Source organism: Gigantopelta aegis, chromosome 5, assembly GCF_016097555.1.
Source record: "Gigantopelta aegis isolate Gae_Host chromosome 5, Gae_host_genome, whole genome shotgun sequence".
Taxonomy (NCBI): domain Eukaryota; kingdom Metazoa; phylum Mollusca; class Gastropoda; order Neomphalida; family Peltospiridae; genus Gigantopelta; species Gigantopelta aegis.
Genome location: NC_054703.1, coordinates 11,260,628 through 11,274,670, shown reverse-complemented (window position 1 = coordinate 11,274,670; position 14,043 = coordinate 11,260,628). Strand labels below are relative to the sequence as shown.

The window sequence follows — 14,043 nt, the reverse complement described above, 5'->3', positions numbered from 1 at the left end:
ACAAGATGATCAACCGTGCTACGTCTAGATCTGAACCCACATTGCACGTTAGTGGGCAAATTGTGAGATTCAAGATACCAGACAAGTCTACGATTGATCATGCGTTCCATGGTTTTACAAATGCAACTTGTCAAAGCGATAGGGCGATAGCTATTAGGATTGGTTGGATCCTTACCAGGCTTGGGAATAGGAATGATAATAGCTTTCCTCCAATCAGAAGGAAAGTCACCAGAAATCCAGATGTTATTAAAAATATTCAAAAGAACCATCAAAGATGATTCAGGTAAATGTTTTAACAACTGATAATGAATTTCATCTGGACCTACTGAAGTATCATGGGCTCTACGAAGAGCATCCTGCAATTCCTCCATAGAGAAACGCCTGTTGTACACTTCAGCATTTTTAGATGAAAAATTAATGGACTGCTTTTCAGCTGTAGTTCTGACAGATGTAAAAGCATCTGTACTGAAAGCAGAAGATGAGTTATGAGAAAAGTTGTCTGCCAATGCATTAGCAATGTCACGATGAGACGTGACATCCGTATCATTGACAGACAAATGATGAACTGTATTACTGGATTCTTTACCTTTGATTTTACGGATCCTATTCCAGACAGATTTGACTGATGTTTGTGAATTCAACTTGGAGACAAAAGTTCTCCAAGATGTTTTCTTACTCTGTCTAATCTCTCTGCGAGCCTTAGCCCTAGCAATACGAAATGCATCCAGGTTGTCTGCTGTAGGTTCACGTTTGAACCGCTCAAGCAACCTGTTTCGCTCTTTGAATGCATCTTTGCAAGTATCATTAAACCATGGTTTATTGAAACGCTTTGGCACTGCCGAAGTCTTAGGAATAGTTTCATCTGCAATGTCCTTCAAGATGGAAGTGAACAAAGACATGGTATGGTGACCATTAAAATCTCCCATAACAATGAAGGGAGTAGGGAGCTGGTCAAGAAGACCTTGAAGATCCCTCGGATTAAAATTAAAATGATTACGAGGTGGCAAGTAAACTGAACACAGAGTTATAGTTTTATGAGCCGTGACCTTTACAGCCACAGCTTGTAAATGTGTAGTTAATGCTACTATACTCTGAGGAATGTTTTCATTGATAAGAATGGATAAACCCCCAGATGCTCTGTTTTCAGTTTCTTGAAATTTGTGATAGAGGTTAAATCCTCTCATGGTAATATGATCAGTGTCCTTCAAGAAAGTTTCCTGAAGACACACTGCAAGAGGATTATGTTTTTGAATTAAAAGACTTAATTCATCAAAATTGGGCCTAAGTCCACGGCAGTTCCACTGAATGACTGAATTAGCCATTAGGGGGAAGTACGGGAGTTATCTTTGGCTTATGAGATCTGTGTGGTTGTGGAAGATCATCTGGCACTGTATCCATTTGATCATCCACATCAGCCAAAGGTTCAAATGGATTGTTGGTTGGAACCAACTGCTTTTCATATTTCTTCAATCGTCCCGAAAAAGAATTCTTATTGTGTTTCTTAGTGTCTTTTCGTGGCGGAGGCTTACTGGGACCTGGCTCCCCAGAAGATAAGCCTCTTGGTGGATTTCCAGAATCCAAAGACACCAGGGCAGATTTTGAAACTTTGTTAGTAGCAGCTTTTGCAGCTTGCTTTTGCACCTTTTCAAGATCAGAAATCTTCTTAAATTTATCCTCACTGTTTGGCCAAGTCAAGTCAGTTTGAATAGCTACACTGGTTGTAGAAACCTTCACAGCTGTGGCATAAGATTTACCCGATGCCACGTGTGTGGAAGCATCTACAAATTTTCTAGCATCAGTAAAGGACAGGTGTTTTTCTACTTTCACCTGCTGTACCTATTTTTCCACTTTCCACTTTGGGCACTCTCGCGAGTACGCAAAGTGTTTCCCTTTACAATTGGTACATATCACATCATTTTGACACTCCTTGCTGTCATGGTCAAATTGACCACAACGAGCACATGTCAATGTGTTGCGACATGTATTCTGTCCGTGTCCAAACTTTTGACATTTAAAAAAACCGTAAAGGGTTAGGAATGTATGGCACAACATGTATATGCAAATACCCTGCCTTAATAGAGTCTGGAAGGTTAGGTGTGTTAAATACTAGGATCAAAGTATTCGTCGGAACAAGAGCGTTATTCCGGCGAACGTTTATCCGCTTGACTGACAACACACCTTGTGATGAGAGATTTTCGCAAATCTCATCCTCACTAACTCCTTCCAAGTCTCTAGACCGAACTACTCCTTTTGATGAATTAAGAGTAGCATGAGGACTAACATTGATGGAAATGTTACAAAGCATTTTTGATTTGATTTTCTAGAAGACTTCTGTTGAACTTCAATCAACAATGAGCCATTCCTCAATTTCTTAACACTTTTGGGCTCTCCAGCCAAGCCTTCAAGCCCTTTTTGTATCGCAAAAGGCGACAGATTCATCAAGGCCCCATCATCGGAAGAACCGATGACAAGAAACCTTGGCCAAGATTTCAAAGAAATAACCTTCGATTTCTTAACATGCAATGTCATAGACTCTTCATCTGACGACGAAGAGTCCGAAACTTCGGTGTGGACCCTTTTCAGGGTCCCATCAAAAGTTAGTGTTGTTGTTTGAGCCATAATATAGTTCATATAATTCATCAATCATGCTCCCCACCCACCATCGAGTCCAACAAGGGGACATGAAGCTGCGGATAACCAGCAGACAATCATGCCAGGGATACATGGTTGATATACTCAGGCAATATGAAAGAAAAAATCACCTGATTGACCCTAGCCACCGCCCCAAGAGCAACAAAACATATGACCATTCAAACAATGTTTGTTCTTTACAAATGTAACAAATCAAAGGGTTGTATGCCCTCGAGCTTGACGTGACCAGCCGATTGATCAGGTCGGGCCTTCCTGATCACCCGTCTATATGAACTCCGGGCCAAAGTGATGTATTGTCAGAAGTCATACCCGCAGGTATGCCCCAACTCAATCACCAGGATCCCATCATCCATTTTCACGGGTTGCACCTCACGGCAAACAAGGCGCCTCATACAGGAGTTGTGCATTTATTGGCCATTCTATAAAAGAATGTTCACCCCTGCACCACGGTGAGGTTAATGCACACGCAGGGGATAGATAAAAAGACACACTTTCGTATGACCATCCCAATTAAGGGATGGTCCAGCTTCATAGTGCGCAAAGCTCGGAGTCACGAAAGTGAGTTGGTAAAAATAATAAATTTGGATGCACTAGAATCCTTTATTTCTTCCAAGGCTTTAATGACTGTCCAAACTTCAATACTAAAGATCGATGCTGAGTCAGGCAGTCTCATGGAAAGTATTGCGTTTGGTGGAAAAACTGTAGTACAAGCCACATAATTCTCATCCCGTGATCCATCTGTATACAGAGGAATGTAATCACGGTACCTGGCTTGAATTTCCATGAAAAACTGTTTGTATACAATAGCATCTGTACGATCTGTTTGCAGTTGCGCAAGATCAAACACAATGTTAGGTGGTGGAATACACCAAGGTGGTAAAACAAAATATGAAGGAGTTTCCAAAGTGTCAGTTAAATTAATGCTGGAAAGCAACAGGAGATGTTCTAAATGCACCAAGACAAAGCCCAAGTCCCTGGTTATGTATAGGATCTAGCATCTGCAATTAAGACTTGCGTGCCGACCCATGCACAATGCATCCATAATCAAGTTTTGACCTCACAAGAGATCGATACAGACGGAGCATAACATTGCGGTCTGCTCCCCATTCCGTATTACCAATAACTTTTAAAATATTCAGAGCTTTTAAGCCCTTCTTTTTAACATATTTAAGATGGGGCACAAAAGATAGCTTCCTGTCAAAGATAACCCCCAGAAATTTGGTCTCCTCCACACCTGGAATTGGATTTTTGTCCAGAAACAACTGTGGATCTAAGTGGAGACCTCTTTTCTGGCAGATATGCATACAGACCGTTTTTGCCTTTGATAATCTGAATAGTCCAGCTAGCATAAAGTTATACAGAACGATATGTGACTCAGCAGCTTACACCATCTGTGTTAGGTGTGCATCTGATTATCTGACCGCGATTATTAGGGTGGTACGAGAGCAGGACGAGCTGATGATACCATTAGCGAAGAGTACACACTCACACTAAATTCACCCCTCCCAACTCAGACAATTTCTCTCAAAGTCGTAGAAAACAAAGTTCAGCTGATTGACCTCATCACTGACAAAATATGGATGATGTTGAGGGTCACCTATCAGACCAACAATATATTATCGTCTCTGGCCATAAAGAAATTCCCATTAAAGTGACTGCAGCTTCACCAGGGCATGTGCAGGGTTTCTGCTAGAGGGTAAGATGGGTTGTTGGTTGCAAACATATTTTATTGTACAAAGAACAAAATAGTTGGGCACAAGTTTGACAACTTACGAGGCCCTCTTCTATATTCATACACTATGCTTGGGTAAGATGGGTATGGCGCTATACCCAATTTTGTTCGCATATTGTTAATTTTAAGTTAACCTTCTGACAACATTAATTACTCTTATCATCATTGTATGATTTTTTTAACTCTAACCCTAAACGTAACCCATTTTCTTTCTACCCCCTGTTGATTCTGTCAGAAACACTGATGTGGACTGTGAAGGTCTTCGTAACTCACAAGAAGAAGCAGATAATACCATTATTCATCATGTGGTTGACAGTGAGAAAACATGGAGTCCATACAATTTATGTCAAATGCAGTGATACAGATGTTTTTGTCCTTCTCTTCATTTTAAGCATACTCTAAATTTTGATGCTCAAATCTTCATGGTCCCAATATCACAGAAATTGAATGAATGAATGAATGTTTAACGACACCCCAGCACGAAAAATACATCGGCTATTGGGTGTCAAACTATGATAATGCAAATAAATAAAGTGATGATCAACATCAATATAAAAATTCAATGTTTAAACAAAAACAGTGTAAAGAACTGTGCCAAAAATACAAATACAAATATCACAGAATTTTACGGACACCGAATTTTACTCTAAACTTCCATTTGTGCTGTATTGGCCATTCTCAAAGAGAATGTTACACCCCTGCACCACGGTGAGGTTACAGCACACGCAGGGGCACAGAAATTGAAGCCATTGATATAAACCAAACTGTAAAAACCAATGTTGACATAATGTCCCATATACTATCAATACATGCAATAACATGTTGTGACACAGTCAGTAAACCTTATGGTATTGGCAAGCACACAGCACTGACTGCTCTGAAGAAAGGGCATCACCCTCCATGTCTGGGGGATCTCAATGAGACCACTGAAGACCTTGCAAATAAGGGAACATCATTTATTGGAGCTTGCTATGGGAATATCTCATCATTCACCACACTATCAGAAATAAGATTCTACAAGTGGAAGAGGTAGACACAGTGCCAGAGTGGAAGATTCAAACTTGAAACTCTTCCTCCAACAACAGAAGCCATTACCAAGCTGCAGTCTGGCGCTCTGCAGCCAGTTCAGAGCCTCCTTCTGTGTAACCATTTGAATACGTTTGGGAGAAGGATCTCACTACAAGGTCCCTAGTGCCAGTACAGCTCCTCTCCAAACACATCCATTGCTCCTGACTTGGTACTGAAGTTGATAGGTTGCAACTGTGATTCAAAAGAATCTTGCAAATCAAAGCGCTGTTCATGTCATCATGACAACAAAAGTTGCAGCACATTCTGTAAGTGTGCAGATTCTATTCAAGGATGCCATAATCCCTTCACCAAGCCTGTATTAGAGGATGAAGATGTGGATGAGTTATCCGATGATGATGAAGATGTGGATGAGTTAACCGATGATGATGAAGATGACTTTGTAGAGGAAGAAGATGATGACTGATTATGTTGAACCTCTAATAGTCATTAAATGGAAATTATTGTCTTGACTTGTAATGTGGAATGAGCATCAACATATGAACATTGTCTTTAATATAATTTATCAGCATTTAGATATTAATGTCATTTGTAATATGTTTTATCAAAATGACATGGAAGATATGTATTTTATAAATGATTGCCCTGTTTTTCAGTTGAGACATGTTACAATTTGTGAAGTTCAAGAATAAATGACCTTGAACTTGACCATAATGTCTTACCTGGACTTTAAAAGTTAAAAATAACCTGAAAAATTGATTCCTTGACCCCAAAAACATAAAAAAAAGTAGTATTATATGTTACTCTGTGACATTTAGTTGCAAGATACAGATTTTCCTCTTTGGTGGCGGCCATCTTGGACTCCATCTTAAATACTGGATTTTCCCCGAGGCTACTGCACCGGTACCCATCAGTTTCTCAAAGAAGGGCATCTAAGGAGTGAAAATCAGTCATAATCTCATGTACGCCATTTTTTACAAGGTTCATATAATAGACGTCACATTTAACTGTTTTATTAATTAACTATACGATTATACTTGATATTATGCAATAATGCAATCTAATTAAAATTAGCTCCACTGGTTAATTATTATTACCTGTGGATCTAACAGCACCCCGTTGGAGCTCATGTCCGGTTGACCTTTCATTCAACCAATAAAAACCTTACTTGCAAAATCATGTCAGAATTCCGAAGTATGTCGGAAACTAATTGCAATATAAAATGTTACATAAAATTCGTTTCAAGACGAAAAAAAACCCTGATGATGATATAGCCATAAAATCTGTTTATACTAGTGTGCAATCCAGAGTTTATTACTGCACTTTTCCCCCTGTTTTTTAAATGTTGAAATAGACCAACCAGTTCGCCTATTGCATAAATAGTCTCGTCCGATATTTTTTAGAATGTATATGCTCCCGAATAACGCTGTAAAAGGCGAAGTGTAATTGGCTGATATTTAAATTGTTATTTATAGATGAAATGTCACCTGGACATGGCAGTCCACTCAATGCTGTTAGATCTACTGATAGACCAGTCGAGATTATATATCGTTGAATATGCATACCAGGCCAAATGAGTTAATTGTCTCTTCCTTTAAAATATCTATCTTTTAAAAATTGAGATATAAAAACAGGAAGTCGACCTGTAAGGCACATGCCATAGAGGTCGTCTAAAATTCCATACTTCGACGTGGTATCGTAAGCTTTCTCCAAATCAAAAAACACTGAAACCAAGTGCTGGTTATGGATGAAAGCTTCCCTACAAAACGTTTCAAGTCTAACAAGATGATCAACCGTGCTACGTCTAGATCTGAACCCACATTACACGTTAGTAAGCAATTTGTGGGATTCAAGATACCAGACAGGTATACGATGGATCATTCGTTCCATGGTTTTACAAATGGAACTTGCCAAAGCGATAGGGCGATAACTAGTAGATTTGGTTGAATCGTTACCAGGCCCAGGAACAGGAATAATAATTCCTCCAATCAGAAGGAAAGTCTCCAGAAATCCAGATGTTATTAAAAATATTCAAAGGAACCATCTAAGATGATTCAGGTAAATGTTTCAATAACTGATAATGAATTTCATTCGGTCCTATCGAATTATCATGGGCCCCACGAAGAGCATCCTGCAATTCCTCCATATGCTACTATTCCACACAGACCACGAATCCCACGAATCGCTACGAATTGATAAATTTTAGGATTCGTCTTTGAATCGTAATCAGTTCGTAGGCAATCGTAGGTATTTTTAACTCATTCAGGGATTCGTGAATTGGAGGTTGTGACCACGAATCGGATGTAGTAGGGTGTGTCTCTGTCATCATTGGGCAGAGGATCGCTGTCAGGGAAGTTTATGGTGGTGTCATCAATGCACTCTTTCAGTTCTGAAGCACCAAACAGCTGTCCGTCAGATTGATGACCTTCTCCACCAGTGTCTATCCAGATAAACTTATAATCTGCATCCACAAGGGCAAGCAGCACCACGGAGAAGAAGCCTTTGTAGTTGTAGAACACACTGCCTGACTTGTGTGGTTTCCTGATGGCTATGTGCTTGCCATACAAGGCCCCCAGGGCATGAGGAACATTCCACCGGTCTTGGAACTGCTGGGCAATGGCCTTACAGTCCTCCTGGGTCCTTAGCAGTGGCATGACTTCATCCTTCAGCTCCTGTATGATGACCTGACAGACCTGACAGACTTCCTGCACAGTCCATACCACTGTGCTGTAGCCACATCGGAAGTCATACTGGAGGGTGTGATACCGGTCTCCTGTAGCCAGGTGTCTGAGGGTCATGGTCAGTTTCATTCTGGCATCTAGGGCTGGTCTCATGTGGGTGTCCCTCCTCTGGATGACTGGCCTAATCCTGTTGATCAAACATGTGGGGTGGAATTCTCACATAGTTGGCAAAGGCATTCTCATCTTCCACCCTCAGCTCCTGCATCAGTATGTTGTAGTGACCATATTCTAGCCTTCTAGCTGGTGTTAGCCACGGTCTAACCCACCACCTGGGGGCTCTTCTCCTTCTTCTTCGAAGCAGTCTTCTTCTAGCTATCAGCAGCTGGTGTTGATACTCCAGTTCCAGGGCCAGTACTACAGCTGCTCTACGTTGAACATCCATTTTGGAACTGATGCCCAAGCAGGGGTGAGGGCCTTTTTATACCTATCTTGAGGGAAAATCCCACGAACTGTCAAGAATAGTAACGAATTCAATTTTAATCGTACCTGATTCTTAGATGCATTCGGCATATTCTTAACTGATTCGTAACTGATTCCTAACATTCGTGCAGTATACGTAATCGATTCTTTTAAATCGTAGTGAATTCTTGACAATATTCGTGCGATTCGAGCCGAATCGAGCCGAATCCCATGAATATTCGTAACTCTATCGTACCTGTATCTTAACTGAATCGTAGATCGTCACGAATTAGACCATTCTAATTTGCAAAATTCCACGAATCCTCACAAATCCTAAATTTAACAATTCGTAGCGATTCGTGGGATTCGTGGTCTGTGTGGAATAGTAGCAATAGAAAAACACCTGTTGTATACTTGAGCATTTCCAGATGAAAAATTAAAGGGACATTTCTGAGTTTGCTACAATTTTTAAGATGTTATCGACTAACAGATACTTTTTTAACGATTGTAATTACGTATTAAATATATTTTTCTGCATGAAATATTAGCGGCTGTCTATTAAACGTATTTCTAATCGTTCTAATATTTGTACTAGGTTAAATTTCATTTTATTTCCTAAAATATTTTTGTTTCGTACGTACGAAATTATTGAAGACAAAATCCAGTTTGGGCTTCTTACAAATATTAAGATAACCAAAAACACATCGCATATACAAACACTGATATTCTAAACAAGAAAATATATTTAATATGTAAGTTTAATTGTAGAAATATTTCATTAGTCGGAAACATCATAAAATGCAGCAAACTCAGGAATGTCCCTTTAATGGACTGCTGTTTAGCTTTAGTTCTGACAGATGTAAAAGCATCTGCACTGAAATCAGAAAATGAATTGTGAGAAAAGTTGTCTGCCAATGCATTGACAATGTCACAATGAGACGTAACATCCTTATCATTGACATACAAATGGTGAACTGTATTACTGGATTCTTTACCTTTGATTTTACGGATCCTATTCCAGACAGATTTCACTGATGTTTGTGAATTCAACTTGGAGACAAACGTTCTCCAAGATGTTTTCTTACTATGTGTAATTTCTCTGCGAGCCTTAACCTTAACAATACGATAACCATCCAGGTCATCCTCAGTAGGTTCACGTTTGAACCTCTCAAGGAACCTGTTTCGCTTTTTAAGTGCATCCTTGCATGTATCAGTAAAACCATGGTTTATTGAAACGCTTTGGCACTGCCGAAGTCTTAGGAATAGTTTCATCTGCAATGTCCTTCAAGATGAAGTGAACAAAGGCATGGGATCATCAGCATCAGTAATGGCAAATTGTTGTACAGATGCTGAAACTGACCCCACTTTGCCTTCGCCAACTTCTACCTTTGAACCTTTTCAAGCGATTGAGGTCCATCATTCTCCAAAATAATGGGAAAGTGATCAGTACCACAAGGGTCTGAACCAACTTTCCAGGAGAAATCAAGAAAAAGTGAAGGACTACAAAGGGTTAAGTCTATAGAAGTAAAAGAACCATTTGCAGAATGCAAATATGTATGACTTTTGTCATTGAATAAAAGTAAATTATTTTTGAGAATTAAGTCTTCTAATTGTTTTCCTCTAATAAAACATTTCTACGATTAAACTTACATATTAAATATAGGTTCTTGTTTAGAATATCAGTGTCTGTATATTGAATGTGTTTCTGGTCGTCGTAATATGTGTACGAAGCCCAAACTGGATTTTGTCTTCAAATAATTTCTTACGTACGAAAAAGCAATATTTTAGGAAATATGAGGAAATTTAACCTAGTATAAATATTAAAACGATCAGAAACACGTTTAATATAAAGCCACTAATATTTTATGCAGAAAAATATATTTGAAATGTAATTACAATCGTTAAAAAGTCTCTGTTAGTCGATAACGTCTTAAAAAGTGCAGCAAACTCAGGAATGTCCCTTTAATGCCAAGGATATTTCACTTTGACGAGAACAAAAATTTCCATAGATTTGTACGACACAAATTCTACTTTGCCTAGAGTCACGTAATTGTTGTATCGTATGTATCGCGTGGCAGGTGAATATTACATAAACGTGCGTGCGTGTGTGTGTTTTGTAATAGTAAATTGTGTTATACGGTGAGGTGACGTTTAGTGAATCACAAATGTATCCATGTTTGCATTTCGAATTAGTAAATGTTATAATATAGTGTGGTGAATGTTTTTGTTTTTTTACTTTGGTAAAACTCTCTCTCTCTCTCTCTCTCTCTCTCTCTCTCTCTCTCTCTCTCTCTCTCTCTCTCTCTCTCTCTCTCTCTCTCTCTCTCTCTCTCTCTGTGTGTGTGTGTGTGTGTATTTTGCATTAACAAACGATGCTATAATATGGTGAGGTGATTGTGAGATTTTAAAAATTGTAGATGAGTTTGTATTTTGCAATATAATATGAGATAAAGTGGTGAGATGAACTTCCATCTTTAATAATAAATATTTTATTTCTTACAGGTGATATTCTGAGGACGCCGTATTTGAAGCATGTCAACACCGTCACCATTCTGGTCAAACCAAACATCCAACTTTACCGAGAGAGATGATGGTTTTGACGAAGTTGGTTTTGGAAAAGGTGACTTTAAAATGTATCATGATAATTCGACTCTGAACGGTTGGCCATATTTCAATTTACATGGCTATGCCCACTGGGCCATTATCTTGAGCATAGTCATAGCAGGTACCATTGGCAATATCATGCTGTTCATAATGGTGAGCGATTCCAAGTTAGCTTCCCTTTCTTACACCGTGTACCTGAAGTTCATGGCCTTTTGCGATTGTCTTGCACTGATCGTCGGCATGTATCTGCAGACCGAAGAATATTTTAACTTGCCGAAGCTTGCTAACATGAGCAACACTATCATTAAAATTGTCATAGGCTTCGAGTTTTTACCGACGTTCCTATCGCCCTGGCTGGTCGTTGGGTTTACCCTCGACAGATTCGTATGCGTCTGTTTTCCGTTAAAACGGGAAATATTTTGTACGAGAAAGAAAGCCATTGCCGTCTGTTCGTGCATGGTTGCTGCAACCATCGTGTTAGTTATACCCATTTTGGATATATCAGAGTTAGTGATGTCTGATAATCTTGTATACTACATCATAGTCTTTCGTATGGTATTGTCATCCACGCTCCCTTGCATCATCATCCTCGTCCTCAACATCTTTATAACTGTTCGCATCAAACGTGGCAATGAGTTTAGAAGCACATTCATAAGACATAGCGCAAATCCTACCAAAGACAGTTCAACACGCCCCTTGGTTTTAATTTCGGTACTGGCCTTCGTAACTTTGTTGCCCATGTCAGTGTCAGATATCATAAATCTCGTGTCTTACTTGCTGGAGGCAGGCAGAGAAGTCGTGATAATAACCGATAGATTGTGGCCAGCGTTGAACATAATCTACTCGCTAAATTTAGGCCAGAACTTTTTCATCTTGATTGGAAGTTCACAAAACTATAGACAGATCATTAAAAGGAAACTTAGATGCTTCACTGTGAAGGGGAGACAAACACGTCCGAATTAAACAACACAAAATACTGGTTCAACAAACAAGACTCACCACATTTCTTCGTCAGTGGTTACTTCAAATACCACACTCTCTGAAATGCCAGTTCCGTAGTTTACATGACTGGTATTATGTTAATGAATACGCCTAATGTCACACAATTAGAATGGTTATTTCCATAGATACTAACAAAACGTTTTTTCTTCTTCTTCTTTTTTTTTTTTTTTTTTTTGGGGGGGGGGGGGTAGTGCTTGGTCCAAGTGTACGTCCACATAGTCAGGTCGTATTTCAGCAGTTTAGTCAGTACATCGTTATTTTGTTTTTTTTAATATATTCTAGGTTTTCTTTATGTAAAAAAGAAAAGGAAATGTTTTCGAAAGAGCAAATTCCCAGTCTGGAGCACGGCGCGGTTTCACGTGCTTTGCCTGTGCACACTGCACGTGCTTTCGTTTGTTCAACATGGGAATCCAACATTGTTGTTTTTCGTTACTGTCAACAAAATGGAGTTTTCTACTGGGATGTATGCGGCCACTGGAACTAATGCGGCCATTGGAACTGATTGAACGCTAGGACGCTTCTCGTTTCGACAGTCTCCACCACCAGGTTGGATTTTTCAGGATTGAAAATTAACAGGAAAACCTTTGTCACCAGCAGAGCCAGTTGACGAAAAATCTTACTGGCCCTCCTCAAATTCAACTAGCCCTCCAATTATCACATTGGAATTTAACTGCACAGCCAAAATAAAAACTAGAATGTTCTTTGTTGAATACTAACTACATGTGCACCGTATAGAGTCCGTTTACATCAAAAGGAAACCGATGAACTGGCATGTAAATTCATAATGAATAGTCAAAATTTGTATAAAACATGATATAAAGTTTTAAACCCATACCAACTCAAATAAAACAAATTTAAAAAGAAATCAAGGAAAAAATATTAAATCTCATTTTTAATATAGGGGTGAAGAAAAAAATGTTAGAACAGCCAAGGTATATATATCTATAGCGTGACTTGTGTTGTCTCTGAAGTAAAATATAAAGCAGTACAAAACGTAGAACTGGGCGTGGTTTAGTAAACTAGTCTGGGAACGGTAGTCCTCTTTGTGGTGATGCAGGAGGGAAGAAATAAATTTTGTGGTGATGCAAGATTTATGCAATTTCCAGTAAAGGATCTCCTCGCGAGTGGTTGTTTTCCTATATACGTGGTACTAGCTAGGGCTTCGTGGAATCGTCCACAATTTCGTCAAATACTCATTCATTATGCAGATATACGACCCTGATCATCATGTATTACGGTTGTGTTGTTCAGATTGCCTTGGATGTTCCAACAATTGCCTTAAAAACTGTATTATTTAAGATGATTTGTGTTTAAAACTTAATAAACAAATATGTTTTTATATGAATGTTATGTTTATTCAATATGAAGTTACATGTCATGTCATGTCATCGATTGGTTCTCTTTTGACGCAAACGGATATTAGCCTAAAAAATTCATATTTTCTGCCTCAAGAAAAATGTAATATGTGTCTACACGCACACATGCACATTTAATTTGGATATTGTAAATGTTATAGTATTAGGCTACTAATAAAATAAATATCAAAAGAAAAATAAATCTGTAAAAAGAACCCAGTCAAAATATAGAGCATGCGCCGCAGATATTGCATAGTGTTCTGATAAACACCAATGAATGCCAAAATTACTAGCAACAACGTTTGTGCCGTTCTAACCTAAATCATACCCATCGTTCGAAGGAGTCCATTTTCTGGGAGGCGTGGCATCACACTGACGACGATCAGATACAAAAAGAAAAAAATAATTCTGAGTGATAAGAATCCATACAATACTTTTAAAGTCCAGTGATAAAAAAATGACGTCAAACAGGAGCACGTGACCAAGAATGCTAGTAATGCAACGTGTGATCACAAAGTATGAATAGTTCGTG

General features: G+C 38.9%; 2 protein-coding genes across 2 annotated transcripts; one reads left to right on the top strand and one right to left on the bottom strand.

Annotated features, from left to right (window-relative positions):
- Positions 1-7,668: 7,668 nt before the first annotated feature.
- On the bottom strand, positions 7,669-8,220 carry LOC121372945. The gene has a single exon (XM_041499381.1). The coding sequence runs from the start codon at positions 8,218-8,220 to the stop codon at positions 7,669-7,671; it is 552 nt and encodes a 183-aa protein (XP_041355315.1).
- Positions 8,221-11,082: 2,862 nt separating this feature from the next.
- LOC121372944 (probable G-protein coupled receptor 139) lies at positions 11,083-12,117 on the top strand. Its single transcript, XM_041499380.1, has one exon. It carries the CDS (start codon positions 11,083-11,085, stop codon positions 12,115-12,117), a length of 1,035 nt encoding a protein of 344 aa, XP_041355314.1.
- The last annotated feature ends 1,926 nt before the right edge of the window (positions 12,118-14,043 follow it).

What these genes read in the sequence shown, in the direction of transcription:
- LOC121372945 (XM_041499381.1), bottom strand. Translation starts at nt 8,220, where the DNA reads ATGAAACTGACCATGACCCTCAGACACCTGGCTACAGGAGACCGGTAT.
- LOC121372944 (XM_041499380.1), top strand. Translation starts at nt 11,083, where the DNA reads ATGTCAACACCGTCACCATTCTGGTCAAACCAAACATCCAACTTTACC.